The sequence below is a fragment of the Phyllostomus hastatus genome, unplaced genomic scaffold, assembly GCF_019186645.2.
Source record: "Phyllostomus hastatus isolate PE091 unplaced genomic scaffold, TTU_PhHast_1.1 phas_contig_402, whole genome shotgun sequence".
Taxonomy (NCBI): domain Eukaryota; kingdom Metazoa; phylum Chordata; class Mammalia; order Chiroptera; family Phyllostomidae; genus Phyllostomus; species Phyllostomus hastatus.
In genome coordinates this window covers 8,418,997-8,439,895 of record NW_025333873.1, presented here as the reverse complement: position 1 = coordinate 8,439,895, position 20,899 = coordinate 8,418,997, and the positions used below count along the sequence as shown (strand labels likewise).

At 42.6% G+C, this 20,899-nt stretch overlaps 1 protein-coding gene across 2 annotated transcripts in view; it reads right to left on the bottom strand.

Moving 5' to 3' along the window:
• Window positions 1-20,831, bottom strand: part of WDR35 (WD repeat domain 35) — a 58,985-nt gene extending 38,154 nt beyond the window's left edge. Inside the window, exons 1-12 of one of the 2 annotated variants that reach the window (XM_045844585.1) lie at window positions 20,693-20,831; window positions 19,945-20,062; window positions 19,439-19,510; window positions 16,077-16,169; window positions 14,446-14,574; window positions 11,608-11,741; window positions 10,405-10,570; window positions 10,134-10,279; window positions 6,730-6,855; window positions 4,019-4,204; window positions 631-663; window positions 206-266 (exon numbers count right to left, since the gene is read on the bottom strand). In XM_045844585.1, coding sequence (XP_045700541.1) covers window positions 206-266; window positions 631-663; window positions 4,019-4,204; window positions 6,730-6,855; window positions 10,134-10,279; window positions 10,405-10,570; window positions 11,608-11,741; window positions 14,446-14,574; window positions 16,077-16,169; window positions 19,439-19,510; window positions 19,945-20,062; window positions 20,693-20,716 — 1,288 coding nt within the window. In that variant the 5' untranslated portion in view covers window positions 20,717-20,831. The remainder of the gene's footprint in view (window positions 1-205; window positions 267-630; window positions 664-4,018; window positions 4,205-6,729; window positions 6,856-10,133; window positions 10,280-10,404; window positions 10,571-11,607; window positions 11,742-14,445; window positions 14,575-16,076; window positions 16,170-19,438; window positions 19,511-19,944; window positions 20,063-20,692) is intronic. The other variant, XM_045844586.1, reaches the window with a different exon arrangement.
• Between the last annotated feature and the right edge of the window lie 68 nt (window positions 20,832-20,899).

The following is a 20,899-nucleotide window of genomic DNA, read 5'->3' as shown; positions in this document are numbered from 1 at the left end:
GATATTACTGGTTAAGTCCGTGAAACAGAGCATTACTAATTGCACCATGATAAAAAGGCACACACTGGGCCCGGCAGATCAGGAAGTAGGCTCATCCTCATTTTGGAGAACACCATTCAAATTTAAAACTGCTGCTGTTAGGTTTTTTACTTAGTTTTACAAATAAAACTTGATGAAAGAGGAATAAGCATTGACATTTCCTCACCAATATCAATGTACTTGGGGTCCAAAGGCGTTCCGATAGAGTTGCAGAGAACCAGCACGTACTGTGAACAAACAACACAAATGGCATCAGAGCTCCTGCTGAAGCTCAACAAAGGGAACAGTGTTTGACACATCATGCCTGTCTCCCCTTCAAGTATCACTAACTGAGAAGTAACGGGCAAAATGAAGTCCAAGCATAACAGATAAGTATACTCTACAGCATTTAAAATAAAGGAATATGAATTAAAATTACACCAAGACTGATTTCTCCATAATGGAACACTGTGGTTATTAACAGGCCACTTAAGAAACACAAATACACAGGCTAATTTTCATTATTTATACTTCTAAATTTACTGATCAGCTATCACCTCAATATTCATTTTTATCCTATGATCAGCTATAAGAGCTAATTTAATGTGTTACCGTTGCACCAAATGTTTCCATCTCGTTCTCCTCCTTTGAAGCAATATATAAATAACATGAGAAATTCAGAAAATTTCAGTTAATTCAGAAAAAACATAATCCAACCTAGCGAAAATGACTTAAAATTCCCATTAGTTAACACACACCAAATAATGATCGACAACTCATACCAGGAAAACGTTCGCGCACACTGTACACTCTACAACAACTGTTTCGTTTTTTACTTTGACTCTTAAGTCACCTCTTCTGTATCTTGTACCAGGAAGAATAGTAAGAATACTATTTCACTTAGATGTTATCCTGATGAGAATGACTTCAAACTAACCAGCTCTCTATGTACTATTACATACCAACTTTGTCTTTCTTTTCCCAGCATCTCAAGTAAAACTTGTTTAATTTCATAAACATAATCTAAACAACAAAAATTATACTAACACATCATAATTTACTCTTCCACTACTTAAAATGAGCTTACTTACTGCCATGAAATACCACAAGTAACTTGTATTTGTAAATTCACTTACCATGTACATGCTCACAGACTCAAATAGTCCATGAGGCTTCTTACCAAAAACACACGTCTCCCCTAACTTCCCAGTTCTTGCTCCCTGGAGTAATTAGTAATTATATACTTTCAGCTTCTTAAACTCATCCTTTGGATGTTCGCCTCCACAAACCTAAGTGCTAACACATTTATGACAGTCCTCTTGTTTCACTTTGATTGGGATACTGCCCACTGACTCCTCACCATCACAGACACCTGTCTCGTGTGGCATGGTTCCCACCACGCAGGAACACACTTCCATCCTCCCATTCCCCACTTATAAGTGTGTTAGGTTGGAATTCCGGGTTTAATAAGTTTACGATACTTCACCTAAGTTTTTTAACTAAAAAACCCAGTGAGCACATCATTCTGACCATGTAAATACTACTCACCGCTGAGTATATCGTGATCTGTCCTCCTTGTGAGCACTTTGCTTTCCCTATAGCTGGTCATTGTCTTTATTTTTTTCTCTTTGCCTAGTTTTCTCTAATTATTACTAACTCAGGTCCCCAATTACCTCCCAGGTACGCACGTCGCCTCTCAGGGGTTCAGCTACATTACAAATTCTACCGATCTCATCCTGAACTTCCCCCGGAATCGTGGGGCCTGCTGCCACGGGACGCCTCCCTGGGCACACCGCACAGCTGCCCGCTGGGGCCGCTCTTCGCCACTGTTCTCGGGTCCTCCTGCTTCTTCCCCTTTCTTGGTTCATTCCTCATTTTGGCAGACCACATCCTGAAGTAGCTTTCTAAGATCAGGAAGCTTGCAGGGTAAAGTTCTGGTGAGCTCATACATCTAAACATGTCTGTATTTTACCTTCATTTTAAGTAATACTTCACTTAAGACATGGAATTCAAGATGGGAGATCATTTTCCCTCAGAATTTTGAAAGCAATTCTCCAAAGTATTCCTGTTGACAAATTGAATGCCAGTATGTTACCTGATCCTACAAAACATGTTTTTCCTCTTAGAAAGTTTGCAGGATCTTTTTATTCCCAGTATTCTGAAATATCCCAATGATGTGACTTGATACGGAAATATTTCTGTTCAAGGAAATTTTCTTGAATTTCTCTCAGAATTATTAGCCTCCATTACGCCTGCCCTCTCTTTTTAGAGCTATTATTCAAATGCTAACCTTCCGGACCAGTAGTCTAGTTTTCTTACATTTTCACTTCCATTCTCTATTTCCTCATCTCTTTGCTCTACTTTTCCTTCATTTTCTCTTCTAACGCTTCTTTCAAGTTTCTCATTGTTGTTATCATATCTGCGATTTCCAAAAGCTCCTTTCTTATAGTACACCTTCCTTGCTTTATGGATGTAATTTCTCTTAATTCTCTGGAGATGCCTGAAATGACTCTGGTGAAGTGTTCTTTCCGCATAGGCTCTGCTTCCTCCCAGTTCCGTTCTTCTTGTGTTTATTTTCGCGTTAAATCAGATGATTTCCTTAAACCTGATGACCCCTGTCTGTGTGCTTACATGTAAGGAGGTGACACTAAAAAGCTGTTTGGAATCTGTGTGTTTACGGGTTAGCCTCATCGACTCTCGTCCTCAGAGTAAGGTGACTGGGCAGGGACATCTCCTTGGGGACTCCCAGTGGGGCTACTTTTGGAGGTCTTTTCTCTGGAGCTGGTCTGATTCTCCTTAGAGAACTCTTCCAACATCCTGCATTCTGGGGACCAAGTGGGAAAAGACGACGAGGGGAGACAGGGCGGTGCACTCGTGATGTGACTGCCTGCTTGTCAGCAGGCTCCCGCCCCCTCACCTGCACCTGGCGCCCTTCCACCCTTCCGCGCAGAGACTCCATCCTCTCTGACGGGTAGGCCCCGTCTCTCCATGCGCCGAAGGGCAGCTGCCCATGGCCTCAGTGGGGGAAGGGATCTAGAAACTGCTTCTTTACATGCTTTTTTTTTTTTAAGTTTTCTCCTTCCTGCGCACGCAGTCTCTGGGACTTCCAAAGTAATGTTCTGTCTGTTTCTTTCTCCCACCTGGTGCCATCGAGTGCTGTGTCCCTTCGGGATTCTGCAGCGGAAACTGGTTGCTTCTTTGCTTTCTCCTCTGATGAGGATTCCAAGTTCTTAGGGCTGCTAAGGCGATTACCACCAATCCACCTCTTCTCTGACCTCCAGAACTATGTTGCCATTTCCTCTCCCTTTCTGGTCCCTGTGGGCTTATGGTTTCTTTAAAAACACCTTGTTGTGGTGAGGTTCAGGAGAAAACAGCCAAATGTACTGTTCAAATGGCCCCTTTAAACCAAAAACTCTGTACTTTTAAATGGGATAAAATAATTTAAAACACAGCCAAAGACAGCAGCAGTCCTTAGAAAAATTTGCATGTTTCTGCAAATATTTAAACTGTCAGTATAACTTTTTAACAGGCATTATTTGTGTTTTTTTATTTTGTGCCACAAGACAATGATTTTCAAATCAATATAACTCTAAATAAAAGTATATTTCTCCATGTCAAAGCTACCCAAAGCGTTACAGTGGTCACTGTTACATTTCTTCAGCATTTATACTAGACATCTGGATATTCGTTTTTGCTCATGAAATTTTAACTTGGAAAAGGACTGTGGTACTTTAAATACATTTCAGAGACAAAGAGCTTCAGTACCAAAGCAGTCGATACAAAATGTCAGTGGTCCAGCTGATCGGGGAAGAACATCAAGGGACACAGAGCCAATGGGGCCGTGTAATTTTTCCAAAACAGAGGCCCAGCCTGACACGACCGGCAGACCAGGTACCCCCGTCCCTGCCAAACAGAGCCCGAGCTTGAGAAGGGGGGTCACAAGAGCCCAATTCTGCCAACAGGTGGCCCCATCTGAGTTTTATGATATCAAGGAACCTACCTGAGGGTGATTTTCATCAGCTTTCGTAGCCAGAATGCAGAAATCTCCACAGGTTGTAATAGAAATGAGACTCTTCACATATTTAATATATTTCTCATTGTTTTTTGTGTCCCAAAATATAACGCAGTACTCTGGACGATCGGGTCTGGTATAAGCATAAACTATAGTATTTGAGCAATAACCCCACTAAGAAAAAATCAAAGGAAGAAAGGGAGGGAGCAGGGGGAGGGAAGAAGGGAAAGAAAACAGAAAAAGGGAAAAAGGACATTTAATACTGGAAAAGAAAAACTATATTATCATATTTTTACTCTAGAAATACTGCAGATTTGTGGTTTATCAGTTCTGACAAAATATATTCTTCAGAAATGGATGACAGACTGGACATTCACCTTAATACCTTCTCTCATTAAAATAACAAAAAATCTAAGAGTAATAGAGATAGTTACAAAGTATGTACTGCAAAAATAAATTAGTTTAACTTCCCTTATTTTAATTTGTAAGATTCAAGCTTCAGCGGCGAAGATTTCAGGTTTCTCTACGGTCAGTAAGAGCTGCCAGGGGGGCAACAGGAAGGGGGCCCCCCCAGGTCCCATTCTGCTCCCCAAGCCTCACTCAAAACCAGATGCTTCGCCTCCCCCCACCGCCCCGCCCCACACCCCCATTTCTAACACTTGTTCTATCAGAGTAGCATGTGCACAGAGTTTACAGTGAAGTAAGTCCACGTGGGTTGTTTAAGACAAAAACAAAAGGCAGGCCCGCCCTCATTCCCCCCAGGGCGGCCGTTTACAGCTCTGTTAGCCTGATGGTTGGGGTTTATCTCCACGTCACACAGGTGCTGATTCCAGAACTCGGATGCTTAGAGCTCCCCTTCCTGCAGACGCACCCAGTGTACTCATGAAATTCTGAACAAATCACCATTCAGAGCCGACACTATTACGACTGTGTTTACTATTCTAAGCTAAGCCGTGTTTACTTTTTATACCGGGATTACTCTAAAAATTTTTTTTTATTTTAAAATAATTTTAGATTTCTACAAAAGTTACAAAGAAAGTATGCAGCTCCTTATACTCCTCTCCCTTGGCCCCTACTGTTAACATGTTCCAGCACCACGGCGCACGTGTGAGAACTAAGAACCAACACTGTGAAGCACTATGCAGTTTCATCGGTTTCCCCCACTGTCCCTGTTCTCTTCCGAAACCCTACTGAGGGTGCACTGGGTCATTCTGCCCCCTTAGCTTCCCCAGCCGGGATGGGTTCTCTGTCTTTCCTGGTTTTTGACGGCCTTGACAGTTTTGAGATGTACTGGTCAGATATTCTGTAGAACGAACTTCAGTGTGGGTTTATCTGATGTCTTTCCCACGCTCACATTAGGATCGTCAGCTTCTAGGAAGACAATCGCAGAAGTGAAGAGCTCTCCTGCTGTGTCACACACATCACCGGGCACGTGCTGTCCGTGCGACGTCACCTCGGCCACCTGGACGAGGCAGTGTCTGCCAGATTCCTCCACTGTCAAGTAACTTTCTTCTATTTCCCTTTTCGTCCTTACTCTTTGGAAGTGAGTCATTAAACACAACCCACACTCAAACTGGGGCAGGGGGGCAACTACACTCCACCTGAAGCGGGTGCTGCCTAAGTAAATTCAAATACTTTGTTAGGGAAGATTTGTTTCATCTCCTCCATTTACTTGTTAAAATTATTTACTTATACCAGTGTGTACCCCTGGGCATTTGTTTTATAATTTGGGTTACAACCCAATGTTACTTCATTCACTTTGTTGCTCAAATCAATCCACCTTTGGCCATTGGGAGCTCTTTCTGGTGGCCCCTGTGTCTCCTGGGTAGGTCGCCATGCTTTGTCTTTTGAGCGCTTCCTACTTTCTGACACTGGAAGATGTTCCAGGCTCATCCTGCGCTTTCCCCACACTAGTCCTAGAATCAGCCATTTCTCTAAGGCCCTTTAAAAACTAGATATACAAGCTTTTTAATAGCAAACACTCTTAGTAGTCTATTGGCTCAATCGTGTACTTCAGAACTTGTTTTGGATGAAACATTAAATTTAAGATAAAATAAAATGCTCATTACTTATTATGCTGCTTATTCTCATTTTCCCTCTGATCCATCCTCTGCCCTTCTCCACCCAGCTTCGTGCCCTGGAGGCTGACTTCTATGAACGGCATTCCCCGGGCCACCTTGCCTCCTGGTTTGGCCAACAGAAGACAGCAGCAGGTGGAGACAGGGCGGAAGCATTTGCTCCTCCGGGTTGTCTCTGCCCAGCCAGGGGCGACTGGCTGTGCTCCTGCGGGGCGGCCCCTCCTGCACAGCCGCGGCCCCAGTGGGTTCCAGGAGCAACACCTCCTCACGTGCCCACTGTTGCTAGTCTCCAAGTGCTCACTCAGTGTGCATCCCTTACCAGTCCCCTAACCCTGCCCACACGCCTGTAACAAAAACCCTTCCCCAGTCTCTCTCAAGGACGCCTGTGAATGCGCCACCTGTTTGCAGCTGGGGCCCTGACTGTTGGAGTAATGGTGCTCATTACACTGACTATCCTAGAAAAGCTTCCGAGTTCTAAGGCCTTCACACTGAAAGCCTCCTTTCAGCTGGCTTCTAAGCGAGGCCGTGAATAGATGCAAGAAACATAATTATACTTGGAGCTATAACAAAATTATTTAGTTAAAAAAATAGCTTTTTTTAATAACTGCTCATAATACTCACCTTATAATCAGGTCGAATGTTTGCAAAGTATATAAAGTAATCAACAGCTAGTGCGATTTTCAGCCCGCCTCCTTCCCAAGACAGTGCGGAGATCTGCTTTCCAGAAACCTTCAACGTGCCTAGAGACTGGGAAAATAGTTATATTTAACCTGAAGTGTCAAAGTTCAATAAAATACAAATTATCACCTGACAGGGATCAAAACTGGTCTGAAAATTATTCTGTGAAAGGTGGCTAGTCACTTCAAAATCATTTCCTTGAATTTTTATCATGAACACTACACCTATGATAGTAGAAATTTACAAACTACAGTCAAAGAACTCGGTATCACATTTCATCAAATCTAAGGTGTCAAAGATTTAAACGTGCACCTCTATTTTTATGTAAACTAAGGAAAGAAAACCACACTGCTAGTTAAAATAGGACAACTCTGACTACAAGATGCATCCTAAGTTTAGAATCATAACGAACTGTGTGCTTCTTAGAATCAAGGAATTACTGTAATGGTATATCCACTCCTTAAGTCTCGCCTCTCTCCATCGCCCACCGCCAGCCAGGCCCCAGTCCCGCCGCCCCCACTCCCGTCCATCCTCTGCTCCACCTGCCTGCTCCCTTCAGGGAACTGGGGGAAGAGCCTCCCAGCCGCAATACTCACCTTCCCCCTCCTTCCGCGTTCTCACCCCGTGCCCCCAAATTCAACCTCCCCTCCACTGTCGTAACTATCATTCTGGACCACAGATCTGATCACATCCTACCCCGCTTTTTTAAATGTTTCATAATTTCGAAGACCAACAACTGCTCCCTGCCACCACATTCTCTAGCACAGCGTACGATGCCTTTTCCCTTCGGAGAGGAAGTTACGCTCTGGCTCAGTGCCCCGCCGTGTGGCCGTAATTACTGGGTTCTCGCTCACGCTCACGAGGGAAGGGCTGTGCCTCCACACCTTCGGCTCATACAGTACGAGCCACAGACCTACCTAAAATCCTCCTTTCCCTTTCCCCCACCCCCTGCTACTATCCTTCAGCCTCCTGCAGCACCTCCACTCATCCTTCCAGATGCAACTCACACAGGGTTTCCTGCCGTCTCTCCTCCCCCCATGGTCCCGGAGAACTTAGACAGTGAGCCGCCTGAGAGCACCAAGTCTCTCATGTTCACATTCATCTCCCGGTCCCTTAATGGACTGCTTGGTAAACAGGTACTCAATATTACTTATTAAGTAAATAAATGTACAGTAAATTCAAGTTAATTTCTTCTAACACAGTACATGTTATGGCTAAATTAGTGAGTAAAAAAATGAACATATAGACATTTTAAAATGTGGCCAGAAAAAGAAAACATTTTAAATCTATGCTTATTTGATAAAGCAGTATCATGCCAAGAATTTGAATAAATTATACTGGTATCCCTTGTTGTTAAGCAGATATGCTATGAAGTCAAATTTAATGTATGAAATTTTTAAACTTCACCTGCTGGGGAAACGACTGGGGAAAAAAGCTTGAACCTGGGAGGGTCCCCTCTATGTGCCCTGCTGCCTGCGTGAGACCACAGGGCACAGGCAGACCCTCAGTCACAACAGCCCTCCTAGCATACAGGGGCTGGGGTGCGGAGGAGGGGCAGGGAGGGCCCTGGGGGAAGGAGAATGAGGCTGCCTCCTCCCCTTGCAGAGCAGCCAGCAGGAGACCAGGCAGCGAGAAGAACCTGACCTTGGGAAGCACTCACTCAGCGCTGTGCTGGGCATCCTCTCGTTATCTCCCTCTATTTTTACAACAGCACCATGAGGCAGTACCTTTATTTCAGAAAATAAGTAAACTGAGACTCGAGGGTTAAAAAACTCCTCTAAGTGGAACCTCACTGGGGAAACAGAGTCCAAACTGTATCCAAACCCACGCTGCTACCCGCTCCGAGAGCTGAGACCACAAGTCAACCCTGGAAGACCCAGCCTCTCAGAATAGAAAACAAATTCTCCCCTGCAGTTATCCTTATGTATAAATCTTTTGATAGCTTCCTTCCAAGTTATCTTCCCTATCTTAATAAAAAAAATTCCAAAAATAAATCTCCTATATATTCATGCATTCAAAAAATATTAAGCAACTAATACACCCAGAGGAACTATGCTAGATACTTTCAATTACAACTATTGCAAAATCCACTCACACTTTTCAGTTTCACACATAATACACTGTTCTGCAAGATAACGCAGATAGGACTAAGAATCCATGTTTCTCTACTTGGAAAAGGCTGAACTAACAAAATAAGCAGTTAAAACAACTTAATGATAAATAAGCTGATGGCAATGAACGAAAATAACCGATAAAGAATGGCAATTAAAAGAAAGGCTAGAAACATCAAAATAAACATCAGGTTCTTAATTATTTAGGAACCTTGAGAACTATGCTTCTGGTTTTCCTTGGCGTACACGTCTATCAGAAACACATTAACTGACTATATATGGGCAGCACCCAGTCTCTACAGCAGAGTTCACTGGGTCACTTTAAGATACAGATTCAAAAGTATCAGCTGACATCATCTCTTATTCTTACACAAATTATTAAAACATGTAAAAATGTTGATATTACAGTATTAAAATAACTGGTGAAGGCTTTGTATAGCAAAAATACACACTTTTGAAGTCTATGGTAAATTTATAAAAACCAACAGGATATCCCAAAGGGACTGAATATATTCCAAAGTTAGAAAATAAAACGTTAAAAATTTATTAAGCTTAGTTACTTACTAATAAGTTCTCATTTTCTAAATTCTTTAAAATGCATAATATATTCATTGTCTTATTTGATATTTTCCATCACATCAAGAAATTTCTCATTAAAAACTGAATTTAGAAGTAACACTACTGAAAAGGCTAACATATGCATTTATGAAAACAATGCTTATGTTTTCACATTGAGTCACCTAAGATTAATTATTAAGGCAGATTTTCTTAAATTATTGATTATTCCACAACAAATTAAAACTATTAGAAGTTTGGGGGAAGGACAAACAGATATATGCATTCAATATCTATGCACATCTAATATATTACATCAAAAATAAAAATAATTAATCTGAAACAGCTGAATTACACCAAACACAACTCATAAACCAGCTATGAAAACAGATGCATATTCAGATCAAAGAGAAAATCCTCTAAATAACTATTCCATAGTGATATTCTTAGGTGAGACATCTGGTTTTCTAAATGTACAGACCATAAAATAAATCCCACAAAATACAACTATGGAGACTCGTGACGAGGTTCACTCAAAACCATACACCCGATAGTTCTACTGAAGTTGTCCCTTCTAAAAGATGTGAAAAGCGTGTGCCTTTTCCTCCATTCCCTCTTCCCCACCCGACGGGCTGCGTGTTCAAGCGGAAAGAGAGAAGACGCGATCTCTGCGGCACGCACCTCGCCAAAGGGCGTGTAGAACTGCACGATGTTGGCGTCGCCCTCCTGGGCGGCGGCCCGCTGGGAGCCCGCCACAGCCAGCACGCTGCCCGTGTGGTTCCACTGGATGCTCACGACGCACATGTTGGTGTCGATCAAAACGGGATCTAGTCGAAAAGAAAATGAGGCGATCGCAGTAAAACACTTAGCCTGGAGAACTTTATAACCCCCAGGGCAATCTTTAAATACGTTCTTAACGCTCCACACTGAAGGTGTTTTGAAAACCACACACTCTGGTCATTCTCGTGTCTCATTATCTGGCACCTCCCGTTGTCGAAACAAATGGCGAGGCAGGGGCAGTCGGGCTCCACGTAGCCTTCCGTGCCGTGGTACCACTGGATCCCCGCGATGCTGATCGCTCCCGTGACGTTCACCAAACAGTTCAGCTTCATCTTCATCTGAGTAAAAGCAGTCAGGTTACACTCTATGTTTTAAAACAGATCAGTAAGAACAGAGTACTGTATAGAAAAAAAACACAGAAAATAGGACTTAAAAATCTGGTTTCAAATGCAAGCTCCATTCCTTACTGGTTTACCAACCCTGGACAAATCACTTCCCCTGCATTTCAGTGCTCTGAATGTGCAAAGGGGGGTTGAAAACCCCAGAGTTTTTATGAGACTGTGGAAACAGCAAAGTGCCATGAAAAGCTGGCTCCCGTCACTCCCATTAGAGAGGGCATCGAGGCCAAGTCCTGGCGCTGACTGAGAAGAGAAGTGCCCGCACAATCGGACCCATCACAGCTGACTCCTGCAAAGTCAGAGCCTTTCTCGAGATCATGCTCCCTGAGCCTATTCATTTCACCTTCTCTACAGGCCCTGATTTTTGTCCCTTGCTGTTTACGTCTTCCATTCTCTCACAGACAACTTTTAGTGGCTTGCTACAAAGACACATGTGGAACCTCATGTGAGCTCTGGCTTCAGGGATGAGCAGACACAGGATTAAACTGCACCCCGTCCCGCTCACCCGCCCTCAGCTCCGGCACACAGAAACCGGGTTCTGTCCAGCCACCAGAAACCTGGAACTAAAGCATTAATGTACCTTCAGCTACCCAGAAGATTTTTTAATTAAAAAAACTCGTAGACAATTTAAACCTGAATTGAAGACTTTCTTTTTTTTTTAACAATAGCCATTTTTTAAAGATTTTATTTATTTTTAGAGAGGGAAGGGAGGGAGATAGAGAGAGAGAGAGAAACATCAATGTGTGGTTGCTGGAGGTTGTGGCCTGCAACCCAGGCATGTACCCTGGCTGGGAATCGAACCTGCGACACTTTGGTTCGCAGCCCGCGCTCAATCCACTGAGCTACGCCAGCCAGGGAAGACTTTCTTGATTACACAAACCATCATAAGGAAATGTGTACATGTGTACAAATGATATATAAAATAATCGCATTAAAATATGTAAATAAAACTAATGAATATATGTATGTATACTTACTATAAAATTCCCTTGACTGTCATAAATGTGTATTTCTCCATTTGCCATTCCAAAAAGTAAGACTTTACTATCTGCGGACCATGCTACATGCCATAACTGTACACCCTTCAGGTCTTTTCCCCAAATGCGATTCCCTAAAACAGAACATGCAACAGAGTTATTTCATTAAAAGTTCAAGGTTATGATTCTCCACAAACTGCTCTAAAAATCTTTGTTTTTCTAAAGAGGATTCACACGTTTGTTCAGTGTATTCGGTCAGTAAATACTGGAGCAACCACTATGTGCTCAATCGCCTAACAAACATTTAAAACAGCAGCTGTTTCCAACCTTCTCCCTTCCCTTCCAAACTCTGGCCCAGGACCAGATTAGTAGACGAATTCATCTTCTACTTTGGAAAGAAAATAAAAGCTTTCAAAAAAAGGAATCCTTCATTCCCACTTTCAAACATCCAGAACGTAATTCACATTTACCCCTTTCTGCTGTGCCCCCCGGTACAAGGAAAAAAGGTATGTGCCCAAGCACACCCACCTAAAGCTAACCCTCCACCTGTTCTCGGCTCTAACCCCTTCGCAGCTTTGCAAAGATCTCCCTCTGTGGACAACTCACGTCTTCTCTTTCTCTTGAAACACTTCTCTCCAGGCCCTTTCTCGTAAGCATTTAAACACAGTCAGATCTGTTCCTCTTCAAAACTACCATCTCCAATAAAAACAAACAAACAAACAAACAAAAAACCCTTCTTCAAACCTAGATTCCCCTCTAGCCACCGTCCTATTTCTACCACCCCTTTCCCAGCCAAAGCTCGTGAAGGAGTTATCCACACCTGTAGTGTCCGCTTCCTCACCTGCAACTCAACCCTCAACCCAGGGCAATCTGGCTGCTGCCCCACAACTTCACGGCAACTGCCTTCACTCAGGTCACCAACGGCCTGTTGCTAAATCCAAGGATACTTTTCTTTCCACCACCCCTCCCTCCCTTCCGTCCTTCCTTCCTTGCTTCCTCCCTCCCTTCCTCCCTCCCTCCCTTCCTCCCTGGTTTCTAAAAGTCCATGTACTCCTTTGTCTCCAAGTCTTCTACTTTTCAGTATCCTTTATGAAATTCTCTTCTTCTGCCATCCATTAAATGACGCTGGTTCTTAGTTCACAGACGGCCCTTAGGTTTTTCATCTATTCCAATGGTTCAAATTACCCTCCATATGCTGGTGATTCCCAAAATTACGCCTTCAGCCCAGATATTTCTGAAATGCAGACATACATGTCTGTGGTCGAGACATATTGACTTGGGAGTCCCACAGAATGACAAAATCAATGTGTCCAAAACCAGTCTTTCTCCCACAGCCCTTATTTCAATGAAAGGCACCACCACCCATCCAGCCACCAAAGCTGAACACCTGGATATCACCCTAGACACTTCCAACCCAGTCAATAATAACGTCTTACCTATTCTACCTCCTAAGCATCTCTGCAGTGTCCGGTCACTGCCTCCTCCTTGCCATCACCCTGGGCAGCTGCATCCACCATCACCTCTCACCTGAATTACTAGAATAATTTCCTAAGTGGAATTTGAAAAACATCGTTTCTCATGCTCAGCTCACACGCTCCTTTTCTTTCCTTTCTCCATGCTTCATATTTCAGGTTTCTCATATGTCAGTATTTCTCACATCTCAGTCACAGAGTTGTTTCCAGAGAACAAACCTGATCCCACCGTTCCCACTCTTAAAACCTCCCATTGGGTTCCCAATGCTCCTAGAGGTAAATCCAAACTCATCTTCTAACTTACAATCTTCACGGTATGGCCTCTGCCAATCACTCTAATTTCATCACATACAACTCTTCTCCCTAGTATTATACTATACTGATTCTCAAAATATTTTCCATTCCCCAAATGTGGCTACGTTCAAACCCTCTAGACCTCCTCAAATGCTATTGCTTTGGCCTAGGACACTCTACATATCAATCTTCCTTGCGGTTAATGCCTCATCATAGACATCACCTCCTCCAGGATGCCCTCCCTGATCCCTCCAAATCTGGGTTCAAAACATACTTCTTCTTCAAGTTGCTGTATTCTCCCTGTCTTATTAGCACTTAGCACAAGCACTGTAATGGTTAGTTATCCACCTCTCCTGATCTAAATCTGCACTAACTCCTCTGTTGTACCTGGCACCATAGCTATAGCTGTGATTTTGTAGGCTCTCAGAAACATTTGTGAAATACACAAAGTTCTACACACACAAGAAATTTTAAAACCAGAAAAATGAAAATGACTTAAAAACAAACTATTTCTCTATAGACAGTTTCTTATTAAAAGAAAGGTAGAGACTTTCAGAAGCCCAGGGTTATCTATGAACTAGAATTTGAGAGATATAGTTTCTCATGCTCAGCTCTATTAAAACATGACTGGTCATTGCACAATATATAAAATAGCAAATCATTATGTTGCCCACCTGAAACTAATGTCATATGTTAATTATATCAACTTTAAAAAGTAACCGGAAATTATTATATATCTATGTTCTTTCTGAAATTAAAATCCATATAGTTGTCATACAGTGTGACAAGTACAAAGATAAGTTATATAATTAGGCAGACATATTTAAAACAATCCTGAACAATTAATTAATTCACTTTTTTTGAGTGCCACTGTAAGAAACTTTTTTACTTGAACATACTTAAAAATAAATGATTCTTGAATGTCATCAAATTATATACCAACTGTTTTCTCGTTTTATGTTTATTTTTCTGTCCGCAGACTAACAGAAAATCAGTCTAACCCTCCAAAGACGGCAAGGTCGGCTAACTCTGGACCCCAGCCCCGGGTGCTGGGAGGCGCAGGCAGGCTCACCGTCCACGGAGCCCACGATCACTGCGCCGTCCTCGTACACGATGCAGATCTTCTGGCCGTCGGCCGTCCAGCTCATGCTCCGAACCACTGACTTATTCCTGTTGTTGATCATTTCCTCATACCAAGACCCTGTTTTCACAAAAGGAAAAAAATTACAAGTAAAACTTCCAAGGCTATTAAGTGGTACTTAGATTTTAAAACTTTCCATGAAATAGAATGTGAAGCAAATAACTGCAAAGCTAACCCTAACCCTAACCCTTCAAATCCAACACAAACAAGTGAAAAATTAACTTAGGCCTCGACTAATAATTGCTTCAAAGATCATCACAGAAAACACAATAAATTCCCATCCTTTTTCTTCTCGCTCTCTGTTTATTCCTTTCAGTCAATTAAAAAATAAAACTTCATTTGCTTTTCAAGGGCCAAAACAATGGATTTTCTCAAGGCCTAACTTTTCCCACTTGAACACACTTCAGGTAATAACCAAGCAAAAGCAGAACAGCCACAATAACTCTGCAAGGGTGCATAAACTCTCCAATGATTAATTACAAGCATATGAAACATAAGCACACTAGGTAAAAACTCTGAACTACCTGAAAAACATTTTACACAGGTTATATCACGTATCACATCACCAATGCTGAATGACAAAAATATTCCCGTGCACGGGTTTGGAGTAAGATGTGAATTGTCTCAAGGTATAATCAGATATGAGGCAAATCACAAGTCTATTCTGTTTTGTTCGTGGTTTTAAAAGGCTTTACCGCACTGGGTACAGGGAACCCCGGCCACAGCCAAACAACAAGTCAGAGCAGGGCGTCACCAGAGCCAGGTCAGAGGCCCGGAGAACGCACCCTGGAAAAAGACCAAGTTTATCCTAACCTCCTGTACGTTCACACTCCACTCCCTACACACACGCACACACACACACACTTCTTAAAAATTGATAAGTTCAGGTACTTAAGTTAAAAAATGGCATATATTTTTTAACTGAGAATTTTAAAATGGTATACCCTGAACATTTTCAAAACAACACACATGAAGGAGGGTACCCTTTTCATGCACAGATGACGGCTACAGGCCTCAACAGAACACATGTTACAAGGGGTTTGGTTTTGTGAGGGTTTCTTTGGCAACAGTGATGCACCTAAATTAATCCTTCTCTTACTCTCTCTTGTGGGCAAAAGGCACAAATTGTGAGCCAGTCATCAGAGCTGACATAAAATCTGTGTCTGTGAAAGAAAAGGAAGCTAACTGATTTAATAAAGGAAATAAATGCCTTTGACTTCTTAATAAACACGTTGTTATCTACTGAACCAACTCTAGTCACTGACCACATGGACACTAACTCTTACTGGAAACCTGGAGAAACAGCAGCTACCTCCAGCAGAAATTATTCTGTAAGAGTCTAACTTAACTTGGGAGATAACCAACAGTTACCTAATTCACTTTCCCAACACAAGGTCACAGTTCAGAAGGGAGCAATAAATGCAGAAATGCCGCCCCGTGCAGGCAGGATGAACTCCTGCTGCTGGTGAGAGGGGCTCTATCTCACAGACGTTCCTCCCCCACTCCAGCTCTGCAGTCCACACTCCACCCTGTGAGAAGACTCAGTGAGCTCCCCGACACACCTTTGTAAAACATCCAAACAATGATGAGCCCATTCTGATCGCTGGTAGTCAGCTTTTGATACTGCTCATTCCATGTGACAACTTGAACAGAACCTAAAAAAAATGAAATCATTTAGAAGTTGTAACTAATTTCACACATATTTTTATGACAAACACCAAGAGCATGTTAAAATTAATATGGTTCTTGTCCAGCTTACCCATCTTTAATATAGTCAAAAATATTCATAGGATACATTTAATAGTATCACTCATTTTTTAGAATGATGCATAATATTATTTTTAATTTCTGTTCCTATTTCACACCAACAAAGCACCTATTATGGCCAGCTGCAACATCTGCCACACAGCTGATGACAAAACCAAATGTACGATTTCCTGAACTGGCCAGGCCCCCAGGGCTCTAATGCCCAAAGGACATCACACTAAGTATTCGGTTGCTTTTTCGGGGGGTTTAGGGGTTGTTTGTTCGTGGTCATGTGCTCTGATCTCTCTCCACCCTCCCCCTCCCTTGTTTTCCATTCTGCTGGTAACACACTCTTGAGCATATCTTAAACCTCTGGGTTATATGACAAATTTGTTTTATTTTATTTTATTTAGTTTTTGAAATCTCTAAGTACTTTAGTGTATATTTCTTAAGAATAAGAACATTCTCTTTCATAACCACATTACAACTTCAGAAATTTAACAGATACAATATTATTCTATAGCCCACAATCCACATTCAAATTTTATCAATCATCTAAATAGTATCCTTAATAGATACTTGTTTTTCATTCCAAGATAAGATTGATAAATCTCATCTAAGATCCAATCTAAGATTACATAGTGCATCAGTTGTGACATCTCTTTAGTCTACTTTAATCTGGAGCCACAGGACAAACTGTCAAAAAGATTATACCCTATCCATAGACAGATATGGTATTTTCTAACATATAAAATAACAGCTCCTTTCTTCAGATTTATTGAGGATGGTGTTTAATCATGTAATGTAAAAGTTGTTGAATGACTCTAGACTATGTGATGGCTCAATAGAAATTATTACTTTAGCCCCAGCTGGTGAGACTCAGTTATTGAGTGCCAGCCTGTGAACCAAAGGGTCGCTGGTTTGATTCCCAGTCAGGGCACATGCCTGGCTTGCGGGCCAGATCCCCAGAAGGGGGCGCATGAGAGGCAACCACACATTGATGTTTCTCTCCCTCTATTTTTCCCTCCCTTCTCTTCTCTCTAAAAATAAATAAATAAAATCTTCTTTAAAAAAAGAAATGATCGCTTTAAATAGTACCATTATTGAAAATGATAATTCTGCAGTATATGGTTTCTAAATGCCTAAAGATGAAATATGATTTAAAAAGTACATGCCTTACCACTATGACCTTGGAACAACTATAATAGCGTAATCAATAAAATATGATTTTTAAAAATGTATATATGAAAAATCAATCCACAGATAAAACACACAGGGTGGCACACAGACAGTTAAAGAACAGACAGCAATGCCATCAAGTTTGACATTCCACCTGCAGAAGCTGGGAAGGCAAAGGGGGCAGGCAGTGGGGAGTGAAGGGAGGGACAAGGGCAGGAGGTCCAGCGCCGGCCTCATCTTACAGAGGAAGCACCCAAGAACTGCCTTCTCATGTTAAGGGCATAAGGATTGAGTGTTTTAAGCACATATTTAAAATTGCTAAGGTAACTAGTATAAAAAATAAATATAATTGCCAAAAATAGGGTGATATAAATGGGGAGTAAACTAAATCTTCATCTTTCACAGTGGGGAATCTGTGTAGGTCTAAAATTACCAAATCAAGCCATAAAGATACAACAATATTAGAGACCACCAAAGAGCACAGAAAACAAGACCACAGTGGTTGCCTTTGAGGGATGGAACTACGCGGATGGATTCACAGGGAGTTCTTTCTGACCAGGTGGCTGGAAAGGAAAGCAATCAGATGGGTTTACAGATGGTTCTGCAGATACATCAGCACCAACCAGAGGTGAATGGCTACATGACAATCCGGGTCAACACGGTGTCTCTAAAAGAGCGGTTCAGGGAAATCCTCCCCATGGACAGAAGTTCAAGCACATCTTTGGTGGTCCTCTTCGGCTGAACTGAGAGAGAGCCTGAGGTAAGGATCTGCAATGAGGATTGTGGGCTGTGGTTGATGGTTTTAGTAGATGGTCCAGGACTTGGGAAGAACAAGGTTGGAAGGTGATGAGGAAGAGATCTGGGGAAGAGACATGTGGATGGAACTCTTGCAGGGAGCACAGAACACAAATATACTGCATGCTTTCTGAAGCTCTCTCACCAAAGGGCAGTCAGTCTGGAGGAGGTTTTCAACAATCAAGTGGACAAGAGGGCATATTTTGTGGATGCCCACCTGCTTTTTACCCCAGCCATCCCAGGGGTTGCTCAATAAAACTCTGCAAAAATAACCATGGTAGCAGAGATGGAGTTTGTGTGTGGGCTCAAAAGTATGGAGTTCAGACCTGGCTGGTGTGGCTCAGTGGATTGATTACCAGACTGTGAACCAAAACATCACTGATTCCCGGTCAGGGCATTTCTCTCCCTCTCTTTCTCCCTCCCTTCCTAGCTCTCTAAAATAAATAAATTAAATCTCAAAAAAAAAAATAATAATACGGAGTTCACGCACGAAATCTACCTGGCCTCCACCTTGGCTGAGTGCCCAAGCCAATCACAGCAGAGAGAGCAATGCCGAGTCCAGTGCAGCACTATGGCCCGGCAGGGTCAGCCAGAGACCTGATGGCACGTAGATTATACTGAAGGGGAAACAATTGCCTTTGCTGAAGTAATACACAGCATGGATCTATATGTGCCTTCCCTGCCTACAAAGCTTCTGCCAGCCCCACTTCCATGACCTCTCAGAGGGTCTTATCCACCATCACAGTCTCCACTCAACAATGCTCCTGATCACAGAGCTCATTTTGCAGAAGGCCATGGCCCCTGCCCACGTTAAGGAATGGTCTTCCCACACATCCCATCACCCAGAAGCAGCTGCTCCGAAAGAACGGGAAATTGGTTTACTGAGAATTCAGTTATGATGCCAGTAGGACAACAATATCCCTCCCAAAAGGCTGGTTTCACAGGATGCAGTGTGTGCTGTGCATCAGTGACCAACATACGGTGATGTTTTTCCCAATCCCAGAACACACAGGCCAGGGAAAAGGGGGAGAAAATAAATAACTAAAACAAAAAATAAAAGTTGTTGAATGACTCTAGACTGTATTGTAGCTCAACAGAAATGACTACTTTAAATATTACCATTATTGAAAATGATAATTCTGCAGTAAGTAGATGATTTTAAAGGCCTAGAGACAAAATATGATGTAAAAATTATATGACTTACCGCTATGACCTTCAAGATTCTGATTCATAGAAAGGTTATTAGGAGCTGCAAGACCCCTCAATTTTGCATCATCTAGAAACACAAAAAAACAATAACAAAAAATACTATGGAAAAAATAAAAGTGACAGATAATAAGATTTTCACATTTCTTGCCTTTTTGAAAGGAGATCCTATTCTTGGTTGATAATAGGAGGATTTTTTTTAAGTATCTATTTTTCTCCTGATGGAAACATAGACAATAATATATATACCATTGCAATGGTATTATTCTGGCAAAATAAAGCAAAATGAAGAACATTGTTTACTCAGTATATTAAATAATTAGTAATTATTGTTACTACTTATTCCTTCCCAAAAGGTCACAAATAGAAATATTTATGACATATAGATTGGAAAATCTAAAGCATAAGAGGGACTGAAAAGCAAAGGTGTGTATTCTGACAATAACATGAGTAAATCTTATTTTCCATCAAGTTCAAACATTTGGCTTGCATTCATTCACCTACCCGTCTGTGTCTCTAATTTCAAAACTTTCAGTAATCCATCTTCACCACCACACGCTATGAATCCTTGGTCCTTGTTCCAAGATATACATTTCAGCTTCACGTTATTGGGAATGGCAATCTGAAAAGCAACCACAGCCACTCTCACAACTTTTTACGAAGGAGTTGGGAAATGAGTCTACAGGAGATGAAAGGCTGAAGAAAATCCGCCCAAGATGGAAAAAAAACGGTCAGCCTTGCAGTGTGACACGTTTTGAAAACGGGCGTAGTCCCTGAATTGCGCCGGGCCCTACTATTTGGAAAAGAACGAAGTGACGGCGGAGAAACCCAACGGGGGAGTCGCCTGAAAGATTTTTAAAAGAGGTGAGTGGGAGATAGGAACCCATACCATCCGTCCACACACAACACTTAGACTACCCTTTTGCAATTATTCTTCTTTTCCCCGGCGGCCGGTGAAGGTCCAAAGAATTTAAGTCACCTGGATCAGCAACAGGTGGAGAAAGCACTCACTGATCTGTCCAGCGGGCCCCGCTAAAAAACCCAGCCAGGGGCAGGGATGGGAGAGAGTCTATAAGAAGGGATGCTGGCTCCACCAAGGACGGTCTGGGGCTCGGGGACCGTCTGGAGGAGGGCCGATGCTGGACCAGGCGGGAAGGTCGGAGCAGGGATGGAGAAGCGGCGATCAGGACGCCTGGCTCCGCGGGCGTGCTACGCTAACCCAGGAGCGGGCGCGCCCCGCGGGAAAACTCACTCTCTTGCTCAGGTAAAAGAACATCCTGGAGGTCCCGAGAGGACGACCCCAGCCGCCAAAGCCCGCAACTGGAAACTCTCTCTCAAGTCGCCAATCGCCAGTACCAGCGGTTCTTGGGAGCTCCCGTCGCCCTGGCAACCGGTCGCATCCGGGGCGCTGGGGGACACTTCCGGTGTCGGCCTAACTTGGCCCAAAGAGCGTCGCGCG